The sequence below is a fragment of the Dryas octopetala genome, chromosome 5, assembly GCF_963921425.1.
Source record: "Dryas octopetala chromosome 5, drDryOcto1.1, whole genome shotgun sequence".
In the NCBI taxonomy this organism is placed as follows: domain Eukaryota; kingdom Viridiplantae; phylum Streptophyta; class Magnoliopsida; order Rosales; family Rosaceae; genus Dryas; species Dryas octopetala.
In genome coordinates, this window is record NC_141370.1 from 22,408,101 (window position 1) to 22,427,927 (window position 19,827).

General features: G+C 35.7%; 3 protein-coding genes across 3 annotated transcripts; all 3 read right to left on the reverse strand.

Annotated features, from left to right (window-relative positions):
• Window positions 1–323: 323 nt before the first annotated feature.
• On the reverse strand, window positions 324–3,681 carry OEP37 (chloroplast outer envelope protein 37). The gene is made up of 6 exons (XM_086243768.1): window positions 3,209–3,681; window positions 3,045–3,134; window positions 2,332–2,502; window positions 2,077–2,171; window positions 1,360–1,480; window positions 324–621 (listed from the first exon to the last, which is right to left on the reverse strand). Exons 1-6 carry the CDS (start codon window positions 3,590–3,592, stop codon window positions 490–492), a joined length of 993 nt encoding a protein of 330 aa, XP_086099894.1. The 5' UTR covers window positions 3,593–3,681; the 3' UTR covers window positions 324–489.
• A 1,162-nt stretch (window positions 3,682–4,843) lies between these two features.
• Window positions 4,844–10,936, reverse strand: LARP6B (RNA-binding protein). Its single transcript, XM_086243771.1, has 10 exons — window positions 10,243–10,936; window positions 8,566–8,647; window positions 8,156–8,250; window positions 7,906–7,977; window positions 7,582–7,661; window positions 7,370–7,469; window positions 6,698–6,745; window positions 6,541–6,609; window positions 5,976–6,122; window positions 4,844–5,426 (listed from the first exon to the last, which is right to left on the reverse strand). The coding sequence occupies exons 1-10, from the start codon at window positions 10,717–10,719 to the stop codon at window positions 5,172–5,174; spliced, it is 1,425 nt and encodes a 474-aa protein (XP_086099897.1). The 5' UTR covers window positions 10,720–10,936; the 3' UTR covers window positions 4,844–5,171.
• Window positions 10,937–13,194: 2,258 nt separating this feature from the next.
• ITPK4 (inositol 1,3,4-trisphosphate 5/6-kinase 4) lies at window positions 13,195–19,398 on the reverse strand. The gene is made up of 12 exons (XM_086245447.1): window positions 19,123–19,398; window positions 18,937–18,972; window positions 17,945–18,143; window positions 17,423–17,517; window positions 16,999–17,067; window positions 16,059–16,261; window positions 15,407–15,560; window positions 14,917–15,030; window positions 14,535–14,597; window positions 14,166–14,311; window positions 13,890–14,046; window positions 13,195–13,528 (listed from the first exon to the last, which is right to left on the reverse strand). The coding sequence occupies exons 1-12, from the start codon at window positions 19,300–19,302 to the stop codon at window positions 13,391–13,393; spliced, it is 1,554 nt and encodes a 517-aa protein (XP_086101573.1). The 5' UTR covers window positions 19,303–19,398; the 3' UTR covers window positions 13,195–13,390.
• Between the last annotated feature and the right edge of the window lie 429 nt (window positions 19,399–19,827).

Consider the following 19,827-nt stretch of genomic DNA (forward strand, 5'->3'; position numbering starts at 1 on the left):
CTAGAATGCTAAGTAACAACACTTATTTCACTCTTGATTCAGAAATTCTAAAACCTAAATCAGGTCATGGGGCATGGGGGTTGTTTAGGAATAAACGGAGGGAAAGTGAACCTGGCAAACGCCCAAGGGCTAAGGAGCTTGATATCACTACATAACAAGCTGCCAGCCAAATAAAGCACACCACCTTTTGTGAATTGTGAACAGTCGCCTCCTTATGGCGGCTGTGCTGAGATTTCCTTCTTTAGAATTTGTCTCAGAGCAATGCTTAATATACAGCAAACCTTTTGTGGTTTAGCTTTTCATTAGGTCTGCCTGTCACCTGCTGACTATTAAAATATTATTTTAACGGGTAAACATAAAACAATTGATGCCATTGTTCAGCAGTAAGCATCATTTAGAATAGCACATCATGTATCAAAACTATACTATCATTTAGAACCAGAGTTGAATGTGTATAAAAGGACCCATCATCCCACAACCACAACCAAACTATATGTCCCATCTCTTTTTAACCCGGAACATCAAGGCTGATGATCTAATGTCATCTTGTGGCACTTGGAGCATGAATTGAACCTTCATCTTCAGTGGGGCCGTCTTTGCTTTGCCAACTTCATCCCCAACCTGACACAGGATTACCATTAGTATACCATGTCATGAATAACATGGTACAGTAAGCTCCCAATTCTCTTAAAGATCAAATAGTTTGACAACTTATCCTTTGTTTCTACAATGGAAATAGCTCTGCTCTTTTTTCTTCATTTGTCACATTTCAGGCTGACAAGAATTACAAAATCTTACAATGACAGTTTCTTAGACCTCAATTTTTTGTACATTTAACTTGACTATCGCACTTGTCATTATTAGTATTTAAAAGACTAAAGGAGAAGTTATTTAAAGTACCATGTTCAATGAACTTGGGAGGCACTTATTTAAAAGACTATGTTCACTGAACTTGCGAGGCACTTATTTTGTACAACCTAAATTCTGACAATTTTTAGTATATGATAAAAATTAAAAATTTTCAATGACATAAAATTTCATAAACCTCATTTGCCTTACAACTTAACTATCGCACTACGACATTACTAGTGTGTGTGTGCGCGTGTGTGTGAGAAAGACCTGTCTGACACCAAATATATCCTAAGATTTTTCCTCCAAATTTTCTTTCAAGCAGTGCAGGAATGCCTCTTTTGTACCAAGTGGTAAAATTTTCAAGCCTTCTCAAAGAAGAAAACCAATAGAACTCTAGCTTGCTGTCCTGCAATAGTCTACTGTGGTATCTTGATTATTCATAAGATTCCTTTACCAGTATTATTGGGTAACAGATCCATATGGTTCTTCTGTCGTATAAGTACTTACCCAAAGAGATGCCCAGCCAAGGCGTGCCTCTGAATCGTAACCAGCTTTAAGTTTTAAGTCCTTGCCATATGTGTGCTTGTATACTGCACTCCAGTAGTTGGAATCAAAATTGTACCAGTAGCTGGAGATAAAATCATCAAAATATAGTATGAAAACTTTTCCAACAGTCTGGACATAGATCACTGGAAGAAAAAAAAAATGTACAAATACATAACAGCTTTGGTTGAACAATCTTAAATAAACTACATGAATATACAACAAAATACTCTCATGGTCAAATTTTTCTGAACTAATCTGCAGTGCAACTTGACCATAGGTGAAAATTATCCATTTTCCACTTCATTATTCTCAAATGCTTGAGAGGAACACTTTTCAAGAAAAATTCAAGCTAGAACAATTATTTATTGGAGGCAAGGTTTACTTCACAATTTTACAAATGCATGAATTGATGTATTGAGCAGAAAACATAATCGTTCACACTATGAAACATGTTATAGTAATTGTCCAACTCAACCTGAATGGACTTCATAAGCACAAACCAAGCACCTCATTTGTTTCACATAACATTTTAGAGTTCCATTATCCTCAAAAAAGAAATGAAATACATCTGTCACCAAGCCAGTGAATTATGAATCCAAGAGACAAACAAAAAAAAAATCAAAAATTTTTTGAAGGATAAATCAAAATGGAAAGAAAAAAGAGGAAAATATTTCTGACCTCAACTTGTCTGAAGGACCAAACCGACGCTTAAAAGCAAATGACAATGCATTCGAAGGCAGAGAAAACGTTGGGATAAAAGACATCTCCTCATCCTGTGATAAATTCAAACCTCTCAGAAATATATTCACAGATATGAAAAACTGGACTGCACATTAACACAACCAAGTCATCCATCTAGTACAATTAAAAAACACCAAGAAAGCCCCTATTAATAACACCCAAAAATCAAAACCAGAGTAATACAATGCTTACCTTGTATGAGTATCGTAACTTCAAATCTTCATCCACATAATGAGCAGTGCAGACCCCATTCAAAAATTGGCCTTTCACAATGCCATTAATTGACAACATTCTCTTTGTCTCCTCCTCTTCTTTCTCCTCCAAAGAAACTTCACCAATGGGGAACTTAAGGGTAGCTTTTGGCTGCAGCCACAGGAAAGTAACTAAGGAGATAAAACTAAGATTTTGTTTGGTGATGTAAGCAGAACCATTTCATGTAATATGGTGGGAAAACGTCCTCATTATTTTTTCCCCAGTAAAAAAAAATCAACAAGGGGAAAAAAAAAAAAGATGAATTCTGGCAGCAGAAACAGGAAGATAATAGATTACTAATAAGTGGCTATTTGTCTATTTGGTAATATTAGCATACTGGCACTACTTGCAATGCAATGCAGTGCAATGACATCAAAGAACAAATAAACCAACTCAGAAATCTTGAGGTATGCTATTACTTATCACAACTCAGCAATCCAAGTCATGAATACTGATGTATGTTCCAACAGATCAACGCGGAAAAACAGAAATAAGCTTGCAACATTACTGATTCCTCACAGGAGTGTAACTCCATAGAAATGTGTTGATTGTGTCTTGTTAGAGGAGTTACATGCTAAGATTTTACACAAAAATCATATAAAATTGGAATGGCAGATGAGAGCTGAAAGCATGATACACCTCAAAATACTCACCAAACCAACCGAAGGAACAGGAGAATAGAGTTCCAATGCATAGCCAGGGTCAGCAAGCTTGGCAACCATGGACGCCTCTCCTTGTTGCACCTAAAAACGGTATGACATTCAGAAAATAAAAAAATGCAAAAATGGGAAAAGGGTAAGAGAAAATAGAGAGAGACCTTGAGATCATGGGCAGCACGGAATTGCAAACGAGGACCAACATCGAAGGAGCCCTTGAGGAGGGTATTTTGATCTTCAAAGTCGTAGTGAATGGAGAGGTGCCGGGAAACAAAATCCAAGTGGGGCGGAGAGAGCTCGCCCTTGTGGTTGTTCTGGAAGGAGAGCTTGAGTTTTGCGAGGCTGTCGAAGAGCTTGCAAGAGACCTTGTGGAAGAAAATGGAGGAGTCGCTGTCGAACTCGGAAGTGAGTCTAATTGAAGGCCTTTTCGGGAAGCTGAATATGGGAGTGGAAGGTGTCGGGGGTGGTGGAGGAGCTTCAACTGCTGGCCTTGTTGGGACCAAGTGATTAGGGTTTGGAACGGTGGGTGCTGCTAACTCTGCCATTAGGCTCTGTGTGAGAGAGACAGACAGAGAGAGAGAGAGAGAGTGCGTTTGTGTGGTTTTAGGCGGAAATGTAGATGGGAATCCAGTGATTCATTGTGTTTGTAATTGTCTTTTCTTTGCTAATTTATTAATTTATTTATTTGACTTCTATCATTCTATGCATCATGCAAATCAAACCAGTAAAGAATTTGGTGAATTTTATGAATGTAACTATGCTCTTATTATTAGTTTGTTTTTATGGAACTGTTCGTTAAATAAAGGGTAATTTAAGTAATGTCATTTTTTATGAAGCATGTAACACCAAAAATATCTTCTAACTTTATAATAATAAAGATAATTTTTGTAGAAAAAATTTAACTATAAAATCATCTATATTGGTCAACTTAAATTTATCCTAATCATACAACAAACATAAAGTTTCGCAATTGAGATCACCTAATACATGAGGTTTAATATCACAAAATATCTTCAAAAATTCAAAATTACATGAGATTACCTAATAGTTTTCTATTCGAGTTTTCTCCTAAAACCATCCACGGTGATCCACCCGATGAGTGAGTGGATCATGGAAAGATTCCTCAAAGAGATAAAAAATATATAGGGTTAATCACAATTTATCCCTCCAAATTATTGGGGTTCGCACTTTATCGCCTAGATTAAATTTTTTGACACTTTGCACCCATATTATGTTTCGTTGAACACATAGCCCCCTTCTGTTAAAAAAATTCAAATTGACCATTATTTTTGCATATGTGACATTCTCTCTAAGCACCATGTATGCAAAACTAACAGAAAATACTTTTTTTATTTTTTATTTTTTTTAAGGATTGGATGTTTTATGTTTGACAAAATATAGTATAGGAAGTTAAATGTCAAAAATATTAGTTTATAGAGACAAGTAAGAATCCCCCAATAGTTTGGGGTGGACAAATTGTAATTAACCCAAAAATATATATTATTTGGAACAAGTAGCCAACAGACATTTTTTTCTTTTTTATCTTGGTTAATATAATTGAAGAGTTACTTTGCATATTCCTCTCTGAAAGTACTAGTCTGTATATTATTGTAGTCCAATCCAAACCAATCCGTTTGCAACAATTGACCTAAGCGTTCTCTCCAATCACTAGTTGATTCAGTTTTCTCCCCAGAGAGATCAACTTCAAAAGAAAAAATAAAAAAAAGACATGCCCTTTTGGCCTGAGTGCCTGACTAAGTACGTGTGGCATCCCAACAGAAAAAGAGAGAGATGAATGTAATGAACAGCACTATTCCAATATTCTTTCTTCACTCACATTTATCTATAGGTATTTATGGTTCCTCACTTTTCCCACCCTACATCAATGAAAAGAAAGGCAAAACCACATCTGTTCCTGCCTGAATACAAATCACAATAAAAAAGAAAAAAAATGATCAACATAACTAAAAAGTCGGTCCTTAAAACTACATTGGATTGACAGCCCTTGTAAAATCTTGCCATCAAACACCACACGAGAAGACATAGTTCCCCACCCCCAACATGTACTTGCAGCCACTGATACAAAAAGAAAAAAAAAACACCCCTCTATCGAATGCCCAGTCCTTATGCAATATTAACAGCAACTGGCTTCCCCCGTCCCATTGCAAATCCTCTTGTGCCATCCGGCATACGGGGCCCAGGAGGCTGTTTGGGTACACCTGGCTGCTCAATACTACCAACTGAATTGTTAGGAGGCCCCACCTGATTTCCACGATTATTGTGATGATGGTATTGACCTCGCCCACGCCCCTTAATGCCACGGCCTCGATTACGCCCTTTCCTCTGCCCACCCTCCTTGTCATTGCCATGCTCCTCTCCCTGGAAAAAAAAAACAAAAAAACAAAAGTTATTTATACAAAGAGTAGAACATACCTACTTCAGGACAGAATGCTTAAAATTACTCCCTCCCTCTAAAAGTCTTAAATTGATGCTTGTTTTATGACAGTGTAATTCTTAAAAAGAGTGATGAGATCTGATGATGCACACACTTTACTAATAAGATACCCTAACTTTTTTGTTAATTTTCAATTCTGTTGAAGGGTACAATAGCTAGGACTTCTATACTAAGGTCAATTCATGCTGGATGAAATGATTAGGATATTAGAGCTGATACCAATAAAAATTATACAATTAAAAACAAGCAAGGAATGAGTCCACGTATGACAAAAAGAACTTGTTGCTTGACATCAGTGAAAAAGGTTTTTTATCCCTAATGTAAAGGAAATGTAAGGCCCCATTTCAATATCACACATACCATTTAAGTTTAAGAAAAAAGTTTGTTCAATTAGCATCTGTAAATAATAATCATTGGAAATGTAATTTTACAAAACAAATGACAAATACATTTCAATGACTGTTTGCACTTACACGTTCATGTGAATGGGCATCCAACTGTTGGGAAGAATCTTCTGATTGTTTCTCATTGGCCTGCTGTTCAGGTGTAGAAGTATCCTCTTCCTCTAATTGCACTTCCCCATCCTGCCCTTTTTTCCCCCGCACTTGAGCAGGTTTTGACTGAGAATGGAACAAACAAAACACATCATTGCATCAATGGATTGTTCCAACTCGGTTAATATGCTGAAAGATCATCCAGTCAGGTAGTATAGGACCAATCACGTACACCCACAAGTACACATACACGCTTAACTAGAATAACAAGCTATTAATAAATGTCTACATTTATTCTATAAATAGATCATTCAAATATTTGGGAAAGAATACTTTTCAAGCCTACATTTCGAAATATAATTTCATATGCAAAAATTGAAAATTTTGACCATTAAATTGGCCTTATGAATTTTGACCAATAAACCACGTTTTTCTTAAATTTGACCAACAAGCCTACTACAGTTCCTGTTAATTTTGACCAAAATTATAATTTCAGGAACTGAATTGAACTACATAACAGAGAACCATAATTCTGGCCATATACCGTGCGTCTGAGCATTAAGCGGACTTTAAGGCCACTCCTCCAGTTCCCCTCATCATTAAGCTCTGCAACCTGCATGAAAGAAAAGCACATATATTTTCTTTAATGAACATGGCAAAAGCCATATTAATGTCAAATCATAGGGAGGAGGAATACTTACAGCTTTCTCCGCCAGTTCAGGGGATTCATATTCCACAAATGCATGCAACTACAGAAATGGATTTCAGATATCAGATATTTATATGAATTAAAAAAATATACAATATAAACATGAGTAACAATTTGCATTAATCTTGATATATTTCACTGAGTGTCTTCTTAAAATCCAACATAATAATCTATGTCCGAAACCTTTAGAACTATTTGTTCAGTGCAGGAATTAAAGCCACTGCAACATTAGTGCTAGCAAAAAAACTGATGCAAAGAAGCTCCTTTGTAGGCCACACCAAAGCCAAGGATGATTGCATCCGGCCAAGATGCTTTGGTGAGCCTAACAGAATTGAAGCATCACTATGTAAAAGCATCTTTCTGTGAGACAACAGCTCATTAGCTCAAAAGGTTTGCCCCTTCATAGTAGAAAATAGAGTAAAAACCTAATAAAAAATTACGTCAGGAACCATTTCTTGAGGAGGCATACACAATTATACTTTTATACCTGACAAAATGTAGAATGACCAATTGGGAAATACAGAATGCAACAAAAGCCATAACCAAACATCACTTTACAGAAAGAAATTGGCCCTAGTTTCCAAAAACAATTAAAGTCCAAAGAACACAACAAGTCAACAACACATAAACTGCTCCAAGCCAATGCATATGTTTGTATGTATACCTTGTTGCTGAAAAGCATGCTATCTGCTTTTGCTGATCTGGAGGCTGAGTTAGCACCACTATTGGAGGTTTGTGGCTGGCAGGTACGGATTGTCTTCACGCTGTCAAAAATCTCGACATTATATAGACTTCTAGGACTGATAACAATGGATTTACTCAGCAAATAAAGCATTAGACTTTAAAAAATTTCTAGGAAAAAAGTGATCTTGTTACCTCCCAGCAGCAGAAAAAACCTTCATGAGGTTTTGGTGGCAATGATCTTCAGGCAAATTTTCAGCAACAACTATGCGAGACTACAGATCAGAACGAAAGATCAGACAAGAATTCAGTTTTCAGGAATTATAAGTAAACAAGGATATAAAAGGAGCCCTTACTACAGCATTAAAGAGAAACACTTTCGACCTGTTATGCTTAAAATGCAATTTTTCAATTTTGTTAAAATTATTGACATAAAGAAACAAAATAGCCTTATAGACAAGGCACCAAAGCATTTATTTTGAAAACAAGTAAATGGGAGTGAATACAAGTAAAACCTACTTGCAACTCTTCCATATCTGATTGAGTCAGGGGATGCTGGCGTCTAACTTTCTTTCCATCTTCATTAACTACCTGCAGAATACAGCATCATTAAACATTGAAAACGAAGATTCAAATGGAAAAAAATATATATATACAAAGGTGAATAGAAAAAAAGGTTTATTTTGTTGTGAAAAAAAAAAAGAGTCAACAAGAGGATTCTTTAAGGACAAAATAGCATATTAAAAAGAGCACAAAAATATGAACTCACAAGCTTTGACGAGTTCCGCAAAACAGTTGCAAGTTGGGAATGGCTATTTATGAGGGCCTTAATCTTCTTGAAAGATGCAACAATAGATATTGGCACTATATCAGAAATATTAAACAGTTAATGATGATAAAATTCAATCAACTGACTTCCAACACAACAATTACTATAGAAACTTCACTTAAATTACTAATTTGCAACACCCACAAAGGCACAAACAAAAGATGTGTTTCTGCAGGCACACACGTCTGTCTAAGAGTATGCTATGTTGCCCTTTAACTTGAAAGGAAACCAGGCCAAGTATATTTCAGGTCCACAAATACTAAATCTGACTCCATGACACATTTAAAAACATAAGAAATTATTTATAAAAAAAAAAAAGGAAAAGTAAAAGTAAAAGGAAGATAACTTACCAAATCCTTCAGGGTCTTTGCCAATGAACCTCATAAGATGATCAGTAGTAGCCAAGTTTAGATCGCTGAAATAATACTCCACCTACAAGATGTTAGGCCAACAAAAAGAATATGAGGCAAAGTTCAATTTGAAAGGAAAAATTAAAATTATAGGGAAAGTCAATATAACAACTATTTAATTAGATGACACATGGACGATATAGGAAACTGAAATGTTACCACCAAATAGATTTCATTGAATCAAGCCAATTTTCTAAACCAAATTTGACTTATCAGAGATGTGAAAGGGAAACAAAAAACTGCATTTGATGAGTGAAGTGACCCTCCACATTGTCATAAAAGCCAACATACATTACTTACACTAACAGAACCAAATAAAGGCCATGACTCAAGTTTTCTTCACTACATCTCTTCCTCTCCTGTCAGCAAGTTTTGAAAAAAAAATACAGATGGGATAAAAGGTTTTGATAATAATTTTTTTTTTTATTTTACCTTCTTGCCCAACAGTTATATGGTTTGGGTTGGAAGGTTGGGGGAGATAAAATTAGGAAAAGTTAAAGTAGAGTTGTAAAATCCTATACTTGTATTGCATTTTTGTACCCCACATCTATTGTACTTGTATTACCTCAAGGTCTGATCTGAATCCAACCTGACCAACCCACCTCCCACCAAAAAAACAAAGCCCTATCCTTCTCTAACTTAAGTCAGGGTCCCACAGAATATTCAACATATCCTTCAATTCTTCAATTATGTCAATTTGGCTGAAGCTATGATAACCACCAACACTCCATTCACCCATGGTCCATCGCCGTTACCAATACCACTCTAGAAGCTTCACCTACTGTTCCTCCTTATTTATTGTAGATCTTAAAAATTTTCTCACTGAGGTTTGGTCAAGGTCTGTTGTTCCATCTTCTGCTTTTCCGGTCACTGAGATCTCAAAATCCCTTTTATCTATTGTATATCTTGAAAAACCAAAGCACTACTTAAGATGGTCTTCTTTGCTTGATCTTCAAACTGGGGTAAAGAATTCTCACCCTTGCAACTTGAGGAGGAGGATCATTTTTTTTGCTAATTGGCGTTGTAAATGCAAAAAAGCCAAAGAATCAGTTGACCACCTTCTGTTACACTTGTAGGTGGCCAAAGAGTACAGAGCAATGGTCTTCTTTCCTTGCCTTTTTCGGGGTCCAATGGTTTAAGATTACCTCAAATTTCAATTTGTCACTTGTTATGGTGCTGGAGTGTTATAGACTACCGTGGGAGTTTGGAACAATATATGTTTTGAGAATGCACAGGTGGTACTTATGCGCATGTTGTCTTTCAGATCACAAGGAGCCTTGGAGTTTCAATTGTAAAGGACAGGCTGCTCTTCTAATTTTTTATTTTTTTTTGATACTCAACTTCCAGATTTACACGAAATCACTCATATCCTAAAACAAATTTTCATCTTACAGAATCAGACAAGTGTTTATGGTGCGAGGTGTACTAATATTGGGATCTGAAGTCATGGACTGACGGCAACATGAAAATACGAATTATACAGAAAAAGTGATCCTCCAAAATTCAAAAAAATATAATATCCAAAACTGTTTTGGTGAAGATGGAATAATTGGAGAAGAGTAGAAGACTAAGAACAAGAGAGACTATGAAGGAAGGAGTAAAAAGCAAAATGGGAACCTGATTCAAAATCTTGGAAGTAGCTTCATCGGAAAGCTTGTGAGTCTTGGAGGAAGCAGCATGATCGACCTGAGCTTGCTCACTCTGCGGATGCTGCTGCTGCACGGTCACCTCTTGGTCTCCAAATCCACCGTAATACTGATGATGATGATGATGGTACTGAACCGGCAAGTGATGATGATGGACCGGCACCACGTGAGAAGGAGGGACGACCTGGATCGGAACATGGAAAGGGGGCGGAGGCGGAGGCGGAGAGTAGACGTGGACCTGTGCCAAAGGAGGCGGTGCGGGTGTGGAAGCGGTTGCGGGTGTGGAAGCGGGTGCGGGTGCGGGTGCGGGTGCGCTGCCGCTGCCGCTGCCGCTGCGATTGTTGGGGACGAACTCGGGGGCCCGGGCGTTGAGCCGGCTAAACGAAACGTTTCGGGACAGAGATGGATCTGATAGAGAATCCGACACTTGGGATTCGCCTTGGGCCATTTTAACGCCGTCAGATAAGGGCTCTCTGGGTTTGGGGGGAAAAGTGGAGAGTGAGAGGGACAGCCCTGTGAGGGGCGGAGACGACAGTGGAGAGAACTTCTCGGAGTTCAGGCTGCCCACAATTCTCGCCTATTTATACATTCGATTGTCATTCTATTGGTCCGTTTGGATTTTCGCGCATTGTGGGGGCCCACTACTTCTCTTCTCTTTCTCACTCTGCCCTACTTCGACTGGGCCTTCAGCCTTTGCCTCCTCGCAGACTGCAAACTGGTCAACGCTCAATATACACTCATCTGATTATCTGAAAGACTGGAAGTCTGGAACCAGTTCACTACAATTCATTAGAAACAAGCTACGTAAGCTTCTTCTTAAGCTTTACCACTTAACCACAAGTTACTAAGTTAGGATTTAATTACTTTTATTTGCATGCTCACATTCACTCATCTATCTACTTACTACTTTTTATACTTATCTTCTAAATTTAAAATTATGACTTTTTTACTTACTCAAAACCCCTAATAATATTTTAAAGACGAATTTCTCACTAACCAACAAAATTTAAAATAATTAGATTCAAGATAACTTTTAAATTCGAAGTGGTTAGATTCAAGACAACAATTAGATTCAAAACCAAATAACTATTAGATTCGAATCTTTTTAAAGAAGATTCAAGACAACAATTAAATTCAAACTAGACAACTATTATTAGATTCGAATATTTTGAACGGTTAAATTCAACTTTAACGCTTAAATTCATGACAATAGTTATATTTGAAACCTCTAAACACTTACACTCAATACAACCTTAAAAATTAATAACATATTTTTTAATTGCCATAACTAACCAGTACTTTAACCCTTGACAAAAAAAAAAAAAACCAATACTTTAACCCACTAAGTGCTCAGTGATGTTGAAATCTTGTCACTCCTATAAACGGCTATCCCTTTAAAATAACCATAATTAAATCATTATACTAAACCATTCACAAATACTATTCAAGCCAAGAAATAAAATTAGAGGTGACAATTCGTGTTAGTAGCTCGTGTTCATGTTTGTGTTAAATACTAGTCAATTCTAACTCAAACCGTTTATTTATAAACGTATAATATTCGAATTGACCCATATATCTTGTGATATAAAAATTTAAACATATTTTCATTTATTTTAAACAAAAACTATTACTTATGTGTCACTTATAAAATAAGTAGTAACAAAATATGTGGCTTCTTATATGTAGTAACAAAATCATACAAAATAAATCTATCATTATATAATGACTCATATAATAAATATTAAAAAATGAGAAACATTACTCATTTTCTTCATATAGTACTAGTTAAACGCGTTAACTGTATCATAATCGTGTTACACATGTTTTATACTAACCCGACTTGTTTATTATTTATGTTTAGTGTGTCGTGTCAATAAATGGTCAACCTTAATATGCTAACTTCATGTACAATTTGTATAATTTGATCTTGCATGTGTGTCAAAAATTGCTACCTCTACTCAAAACAGCCAACATCTTCATCCTTTTAACCGAACTTTGAGAACTCCATTGTTGCCACCCAACATCCTTTATACAATGGTCACGTTCTAGCATGATTTAAGAATCTAGTTTAGATGTTGGAATGGGGATAGATTATATCTAGCTCTATACAATGATTGTGTTCTAGGCTTCTAGCATGGTGTAAGGGTTTAGTTTAATAGCAAAGTTACGTTTGTCTATGTTATTTATATCAGGGACAAATTTTATCTCTAGAGTCTAGACTTTGGCAGCAAACAACTTGAGATTTTAGCATTAACCGTCTCGATCACAATAGTGGCTTGCTTACACAAACATTTTTAGACATCTTAATCATTATATTCCTTATCACGACTCGATCTCTACGTTATAAATATGTAATTATCATGTTAGTATAACAAGCTTGGATATGAACCTTACTGAGTTGAAACAAATTTTGACTAAAATGAAAGTGCAAAACTAACAGAAATTAACCTGCACAATCAAACAAGACTCCTAGGTAATTATTGTTGCAGATTGCTCGGGTTGTGCAATGTCCTAGGGGAGCTAATCGGGTGACATGAACTTGCTCGTTTGGCTCTCCGAAGGGGAGGTGTTAACTGTGTTATAATGTGATTAGAGGAAAGTCTTTCTTCGCTTATGGATCTAAGTTCTGATGAACTTTCTATAACTAGAGACTACATCAGTTTAATGAAATTTATCCTTTGATAAAAAAATAAATAAATAAACAAGACTCCTCAACCCGCACAAGTCTTGACTCTTAATCCGTTTAAAATCCCTAAACGCAAACTTTATTTATTTATTTTATTTTTAGTTTTTCTCAGACATGCATATATTTGTTTTTATTTTATCGTTTCTATGGGTTCACGTGTTTTAGAGCAAAGATTTCCCGAAATCCCATTCTCTAACTCACTTTTCTTCAACAAGATTGTTGGGATCAAAATGAAAGTAAAAAGGATAAAAAGAGGCTTTCATTGCTTAAGAGTTCTTCAGAGGGTGCAATGATATGTAACCAAATACACAACTTATGTTGACCTTCAATTCTTTTACACGTAACTCTTGCCTCTTTTAATTCATTGTCAGGATAAAACTACATCTTCACTACCCAACTACTTGCACATAGAAGACAAAACACTAGCTGTTGCTTATTTCATCATTTTCAATTCAAATTTCTTCTTTATAGCATCCCAAAAGGCAGGGATGGCAACTTCATTAGGAACTTCCTTGAATGATGGGAGGTAGTTCACATCGACAATGACATGGTCTCCGGTGCCTTCCTGAATCTGCACATCACGACAGGAAACAATGGTGACAAACACAATTAGGAGGGTTCGTTTTGCTCAACTGCATAATGTATCAAACAAACAACTAACTTGCAGGAGGAGACAAGCAAAGATGGAATGGTGTCATGGAACAAACTAATATCAGATTGCAGGCTGCTTGAGGCGGATAAGGAAGTTCTGGTGGTTACAATTCATATAGTTGGTCTTCATTGACATTGTTGTATCAGGAAAAGGATTGGTTTTTATTTTTTCCAAACATAATCCTCATCAATATATATAGGCTTTCAGCTTCATTTGGTCTGATTGTGGATTGCTATAAGCCTATAATATATAGTTAGGCAAGATTAAGTTGGCTACTTACAACAACATCAAAGCCAAAGATGGTCAGATCAAGCTTTCTCATTAGCCAATTAGCTGCACTGGTAACCAACTCAAGATCAATGCAGTGATCAGTGGCCTTCGAGCAATTACCATCTCCAGAATTTGGGTCCCCTTTGGTAGTGGGTAGGGATTTTAAGCTGTGAAGGAAAACCACCACAACATGGGCATTGAGTACATGCCCTTGAACGTGTATCAACAAAGCAAAGACCGAAAGGAATGGTAGAATTAGAAGAAGGGAAAAAATCACATGTGCTACCTGTCAAAGACTAAAGGTTTGAGCTCATTACTTCCAGATAATTTCATCAAGGCATCTGCATTCGGCGTAGAGCTCTTAACTGCATGATAAACTTTCTCACCCAAAACGTAAAACTTGTAGAGTGTCGAAGAATGATCCACATATTCCTGCAATTAGAATCATTTCCAATTTTCGTTTCAAGGAAAAACCCATAAGCTGACAAACCATACCTGGTCTTTGACACCTACTCTTTTAATATCTCATATATCATTAGGTTGGAGCAAAAAGAATTTCTATACCAATCTTTCAAGAAAAACATAATTCCTATACCAAATATAGTAGGTAAGATGCTACACCAAATTCATTATATGAAAATTAATTCCTGCTCACCTGTATAATTGATGGAAGAGGAACAGTCAAATCCTTAAAATCTTCAACTCTAAAAACAATTGCCTGTAATGCAAGATTGAGTTTTTTATATTATACAGTACAATAGAGCTGATGAATTTGGATTAAGAATCAGTATGTATACTTCCATAATTCCATTCCAATATTACTGGCTCAAAAATAGTTCAATTACTTTAATGAAAATTTAAAGATTTGTCAGAGAGGGTGCTAAATGCAATCAGATATAAGGCAGAAAAAAGGAAAATAGTATTTGCAGGCATGTGACTGGTATCCCTATCCTTTACAATTAATCAGCACTCAGCAGGCTTTAACTGCAATGACATGAAAATTTGTATTCATAGCACCAGAAATATTAAGGAATTACCATACTGTGAGCATTGGCTACACCACAAGCAACTTGAGGTTTTACTATACTTGGAAGAGCTAATTTAGCATCACACAGCCTTTGAATCAAACCAGACTGGTTAAAATCATCAACCTGCGCATTTTCAGTAGAAAATAAGAAAAACTCCACATAAATAAATTCTGGACAAGTTCATTATTCCGAGCTAAGCCATAAATTTTGAATCTCATAAATTAACATAATAACTGAGAACAAAAAAAAAAAATAAAATAACTGCAAACAATTAAAGTGCCTACAGAATATATAAAGAATAAATCCAAATTAACACGTAACACTCATATTCCCTTTTTCTTTACTAGCCACCCCACACGCACTTAGAACATGTACAATAGATGGGTCTTTTTAATGCTGTTAATAAATTTTCTTTGAAAATATAGGTAGTATGGTAAAAATTAAGATGCATTTTTTTAAAAAATAATTTGTGAATACAAAAACCACTATGAGAGGAAACCTTGAGAAAATGCGGTCCCCTAATTGCACAGCAACCTGCAGTTTTGAGATCCTCCAACCCAAGTAGAATCTGTTGAATTTTCAGTCGATCCAATACAGAACAAATGTAGTTAAGTGGGTCAACCACACAGAGGTCCGGATGATCTTCCATATATCTGTGCAAGAACAAAACGATTATAGAAAGAACCAAAGGGTTATCACTAAACTATTTAGTGCCCTTTTCCAGTCATATCATATAAGATAAGAAATTAGGCAGCACTAGGAATTATAATCAAGATTTCAAGTCCTAGAATAAATCATATCTTATAATTCCAGAAAATGTTTTGTTTCCACTTTCAATGTGTCTCTAGGAATGTAAAGAACACGTTGACTTCAAAATTCTAAAGCTCAGGTTTGTTTCAGTTCCTAACAAGTGAAAACATTTTGTTGGCTAAGATGGAAACACTAGAAAATGTAAAGTCATAATGCATGTACAGTGGAATAATTGCCAAAAGGAGAAAATTTCTACATGTCAATGTTTTGATGGGCTTTCCATGAGCTCATATAATACAAGATCAGAAACTTTTAAGAAGCTTTTTTTTTCTTTCTTCTTGGCATTAAATCAACTATGCTGTATGGGGAAAAAAATAAGATTGATAAACTTCATAGGTTACCTTTGCAATTCCTGCATGCCCCTGCTGTAAGTTATTTTGTTAGGGGATTGTAAAGAGCTATTCAAATCAATGGATATAATTTCATCAGTTGCTTTATGGAGGACTACATCAACTTCTTGCAATTGAGGTGATAGAGGGAGCTCAAATGTGAGGGGCATGAACATCAGCCCATTTTGTGTAGGATGCATAGGGAATGCACCCCTCTGCAAAAATGAAGAAGACATGTAAGCTTCAAAATGCAATCATTTATAAACGTTATATTTTACTGAACTTTATGATAGAAATTGGACTTCATCCACTAGATGTTTATAACTTTCGTGTTTATCCATTTTTATGATTTTTATATATTTTCTTTTATGTTTATGTAGGTAGTAATCTAGGTATTTTCTTAGCATTTATCTAAGAATAATTTCAAGTGATTATTTGATTGTGTTGGCCACTATAGATAGGCTATTGTGTTCCAAACCAAGCAGACTTGATTATTGAAATAAACTACATTTTCTCATTCATCTCATCGTCAATTCTTCCTCCTCCCTTTCTATTCCTCTTCTTCTCTTTTCTTTTTATCTGTTAGCTCTCTACTGGTTTTACATCATTTTATCATGGAATACAAAACCACTTGAAATGCTAGCCACAAATTACACAACCAGACCAAGCTGGGAGAACTCGAGGGACAAAAGTTACTAGACATTTCCAATAAAATAATTACAGCCATTGAATATATTATGGTACTTTTACAAGTGCAAAAATCAAATAGTAGGGTCAAATCCTCTCAAAAGAGTACAATTCAGACATTCACATGATATCAAGTATCAATGACACTGAACACTTAAGAAGCATGTTTACCTTACACAAGTCTATGGTGTCACACGGTCCTCTTATAAATTATACTTTTCTTCTCTACTACCATTGATTACCTTTAATTTCACAGAGGGCTCACCTTAGCAAAATCTTCTTCACGAGAAGGCTTCATAATATAACCTACTGTCACAACACTGTCTCCAATTGCCTGTTTTCCATGTGAAGCATAAAAATTCAAACTTACAAGCAGTATATAAGAAATTTTTTTGTCAAAACTAAGAGTTCACAGTCCCCCATGCAAACCTCCTTTGTTTATAGGCATAGACCACCAAGCTCAAGAGCATATAAAACTATTTTATTTAAACATGGTATGGCGCATTCAAGATGCATATATACAAGGCACTTACCATGTTTGTACAAGAGTTTTTTGAAGGAAATGACTAGTTTAAATCTGTTCTCCAAGTAAAAAAGTTCAACACATTAAAAACAGGGATTATAAAACAATACGATCGCCCTTGTAGACAGTTGTTAGTGGAATATGAACAACAGTTACTCTTTAAAACCTTTCTATTTAAGTGGCAAATTGTCAAAGGCAACTCCTGTAGTTTGTTGATATAAACCATGCTTGAACTCTCACATGCTGTACTGCCTTCAACATCTGAAAGCAAAACAGTTTTGCACTTTAGCCAAAAACAGGACAAAATTGACTTAAAATGTTGCAGACAATTTTAGATATAAGACATTCTTATATATAAAAGCCACAACACCCTCACTAAAAATGTTACAATGACAACATTGTAATGCAAGTTTTCCCTTACCACACATAAAACATAATTAGTGCTTCAATACTCACTTATGCGTGCACACGTGTGTGTAATATGGAATAATTAAATAGAAGGATTTATGCCCCTTAAAAAGCTTCTCATGTCAATTTTTTACTTCAAATGATAGAAATGCCCCAACTTATATAAGGAACTTGATTCCATTAAAGATCTTGGCTCCCGATGGTTTATTCTATGCCTACAAAGAGCGGAACAATTGCCCTGGCTCTCACTGTAGGGGAAAACATGAATTCTGATACTCACTCAGAACGGTGATCAGCCAATCACATTTGCTTAGTTTAGGAAAGATGTCTTTCTTGTTGTTAGAAACTAGATACAAAATACTGCCTCCAATGTTACGCCAAGCTATCGTAACCTCTTGAATAGCATCATCTATAGAAGATGCATCAAAAATGAAGCAATGGACTGAATACTGCATCACCATCTCTTTGAGAATAGTAACCTATAACAAGCAGATACAGTGGTTAAGAGCTTTATCAATAGACTACAATAAGGTGTATGTTCAGTGGAATATTTCATTATGATATGAAGCAATATAAAGAGAGCAAGCACAGTTCACTACTTTTATGCTTTTTTTTGGGCAATCTCTACTTTTTTTTCTTAGTTAAAGCTTTTCCACAGGAAACAACCTGGGTTAGAACCCTGGCCGGCCTGGGAAACTGATGGCCTAAGCCATCAGATCAGGGTTTCATACTCTCTTGTAAGTAACATAAGAACATAGGAAGTTTCATAAATCAAGGAGATGCTCTAAAGAGATAAGAATACTACCATTATAACCATCCTGACAAGAGATACTGAAAAAGCTCATAGAAAGATTACTGAAATGTGTTTCTCTTCAAAAAAATAAAACAAGATGAGAAAAATGTGTTAAATAGCAGCATATATCTTGTGAAGTTGTTTATTGTTTTTAACTATTCAAAATTATAGCATCAGAAGAAAAAAAAACTAATATAATTATAGAGCATTTTAGTTTTCTCTTTTCCTATTTAATGTGTTACCAACTTACCAAGACAATTTTTTGACCAACAAAAACACACATCAATAAAAAATTAATTTTAAATGCGTCGATTTGAAAAGAAATGAGAATCATAAACAGCTAAGGTGAGAAAAACAGTGGAGTATGATATTCAAATTTGGTTATATTATGACATAATTGAAAGCTTTTGGGTTATGCGATTCGATTCATTGTTTCATTAAGAAGGGCGTAATATGCAGGAGAATGAGAAGGTAGGTACCTTATGAGGTTCAAGACCTGGCCCATAAGAAATTCCCTGCAAATGAAAAAGGGCAGATAGTTAAGTTAAATCAAAACATGAAAATTATTTAAGGGACTTTGTGATGAGAAGAAATTGACTCTAATTTGAAGTATTGAACATTTGGACAGAAAAGAAGACAATTGGAAGAAGAGGAAGAGATAGTACCGTAGGAATGTTGGAATGGCGGAGCTTACGGAGCAGAAAGTGGGCGGCTGGTGGCAAGTAGGCAGTCGCAGTCGCATAAGCAGAAGAAGAAGAATCTTGGTGTTGTTGTTGTTGTTGTGACTCGGCCAACAACACAGAGTCGTCCAATATCACTCCTCCTACGAGACCACCACCCACCATCTCTAATCTCTCTGCCTCTCTTTCTTCTCTGCAACCAAGAATGTGATTGTGAGCATGCGACTGTGACTGTGAGGGAATCGAATCAAAGCGTTTTCTCCTTTAAATTTATTTATTGCTGACATGGCCATTCAAGAGAATGCGTCTTTCGAGTTCGGACTTTATCATGAATTTTCAAATCACGTCATCAGCACTGTTGCACTAACACTCTCACTCCTCTTTTAATAAAAGTTGATGGATACAATTTTTTTTATGTAAGATATAAGAGCTATGAATATTGTTCGGTTGCAGGAGTTTGGCACAAAAGAATTTGCAAGGCCTGTGTCACTTTCACTGTTCTGCAAATGCAATTATGCAACAGATAATTCTATTCTTTACACTTTTAATACAAATTTGCAGATTTTATATGTGAACCCTTCTGTCCGGTGGCCGGATTTTGTAATGAAACGATTAATCCAAAGGCTAAAAAAATTTATATAAATACTTTTTACAATTCTATTACAAGTTGACAACCACCAAGTAAAGGTA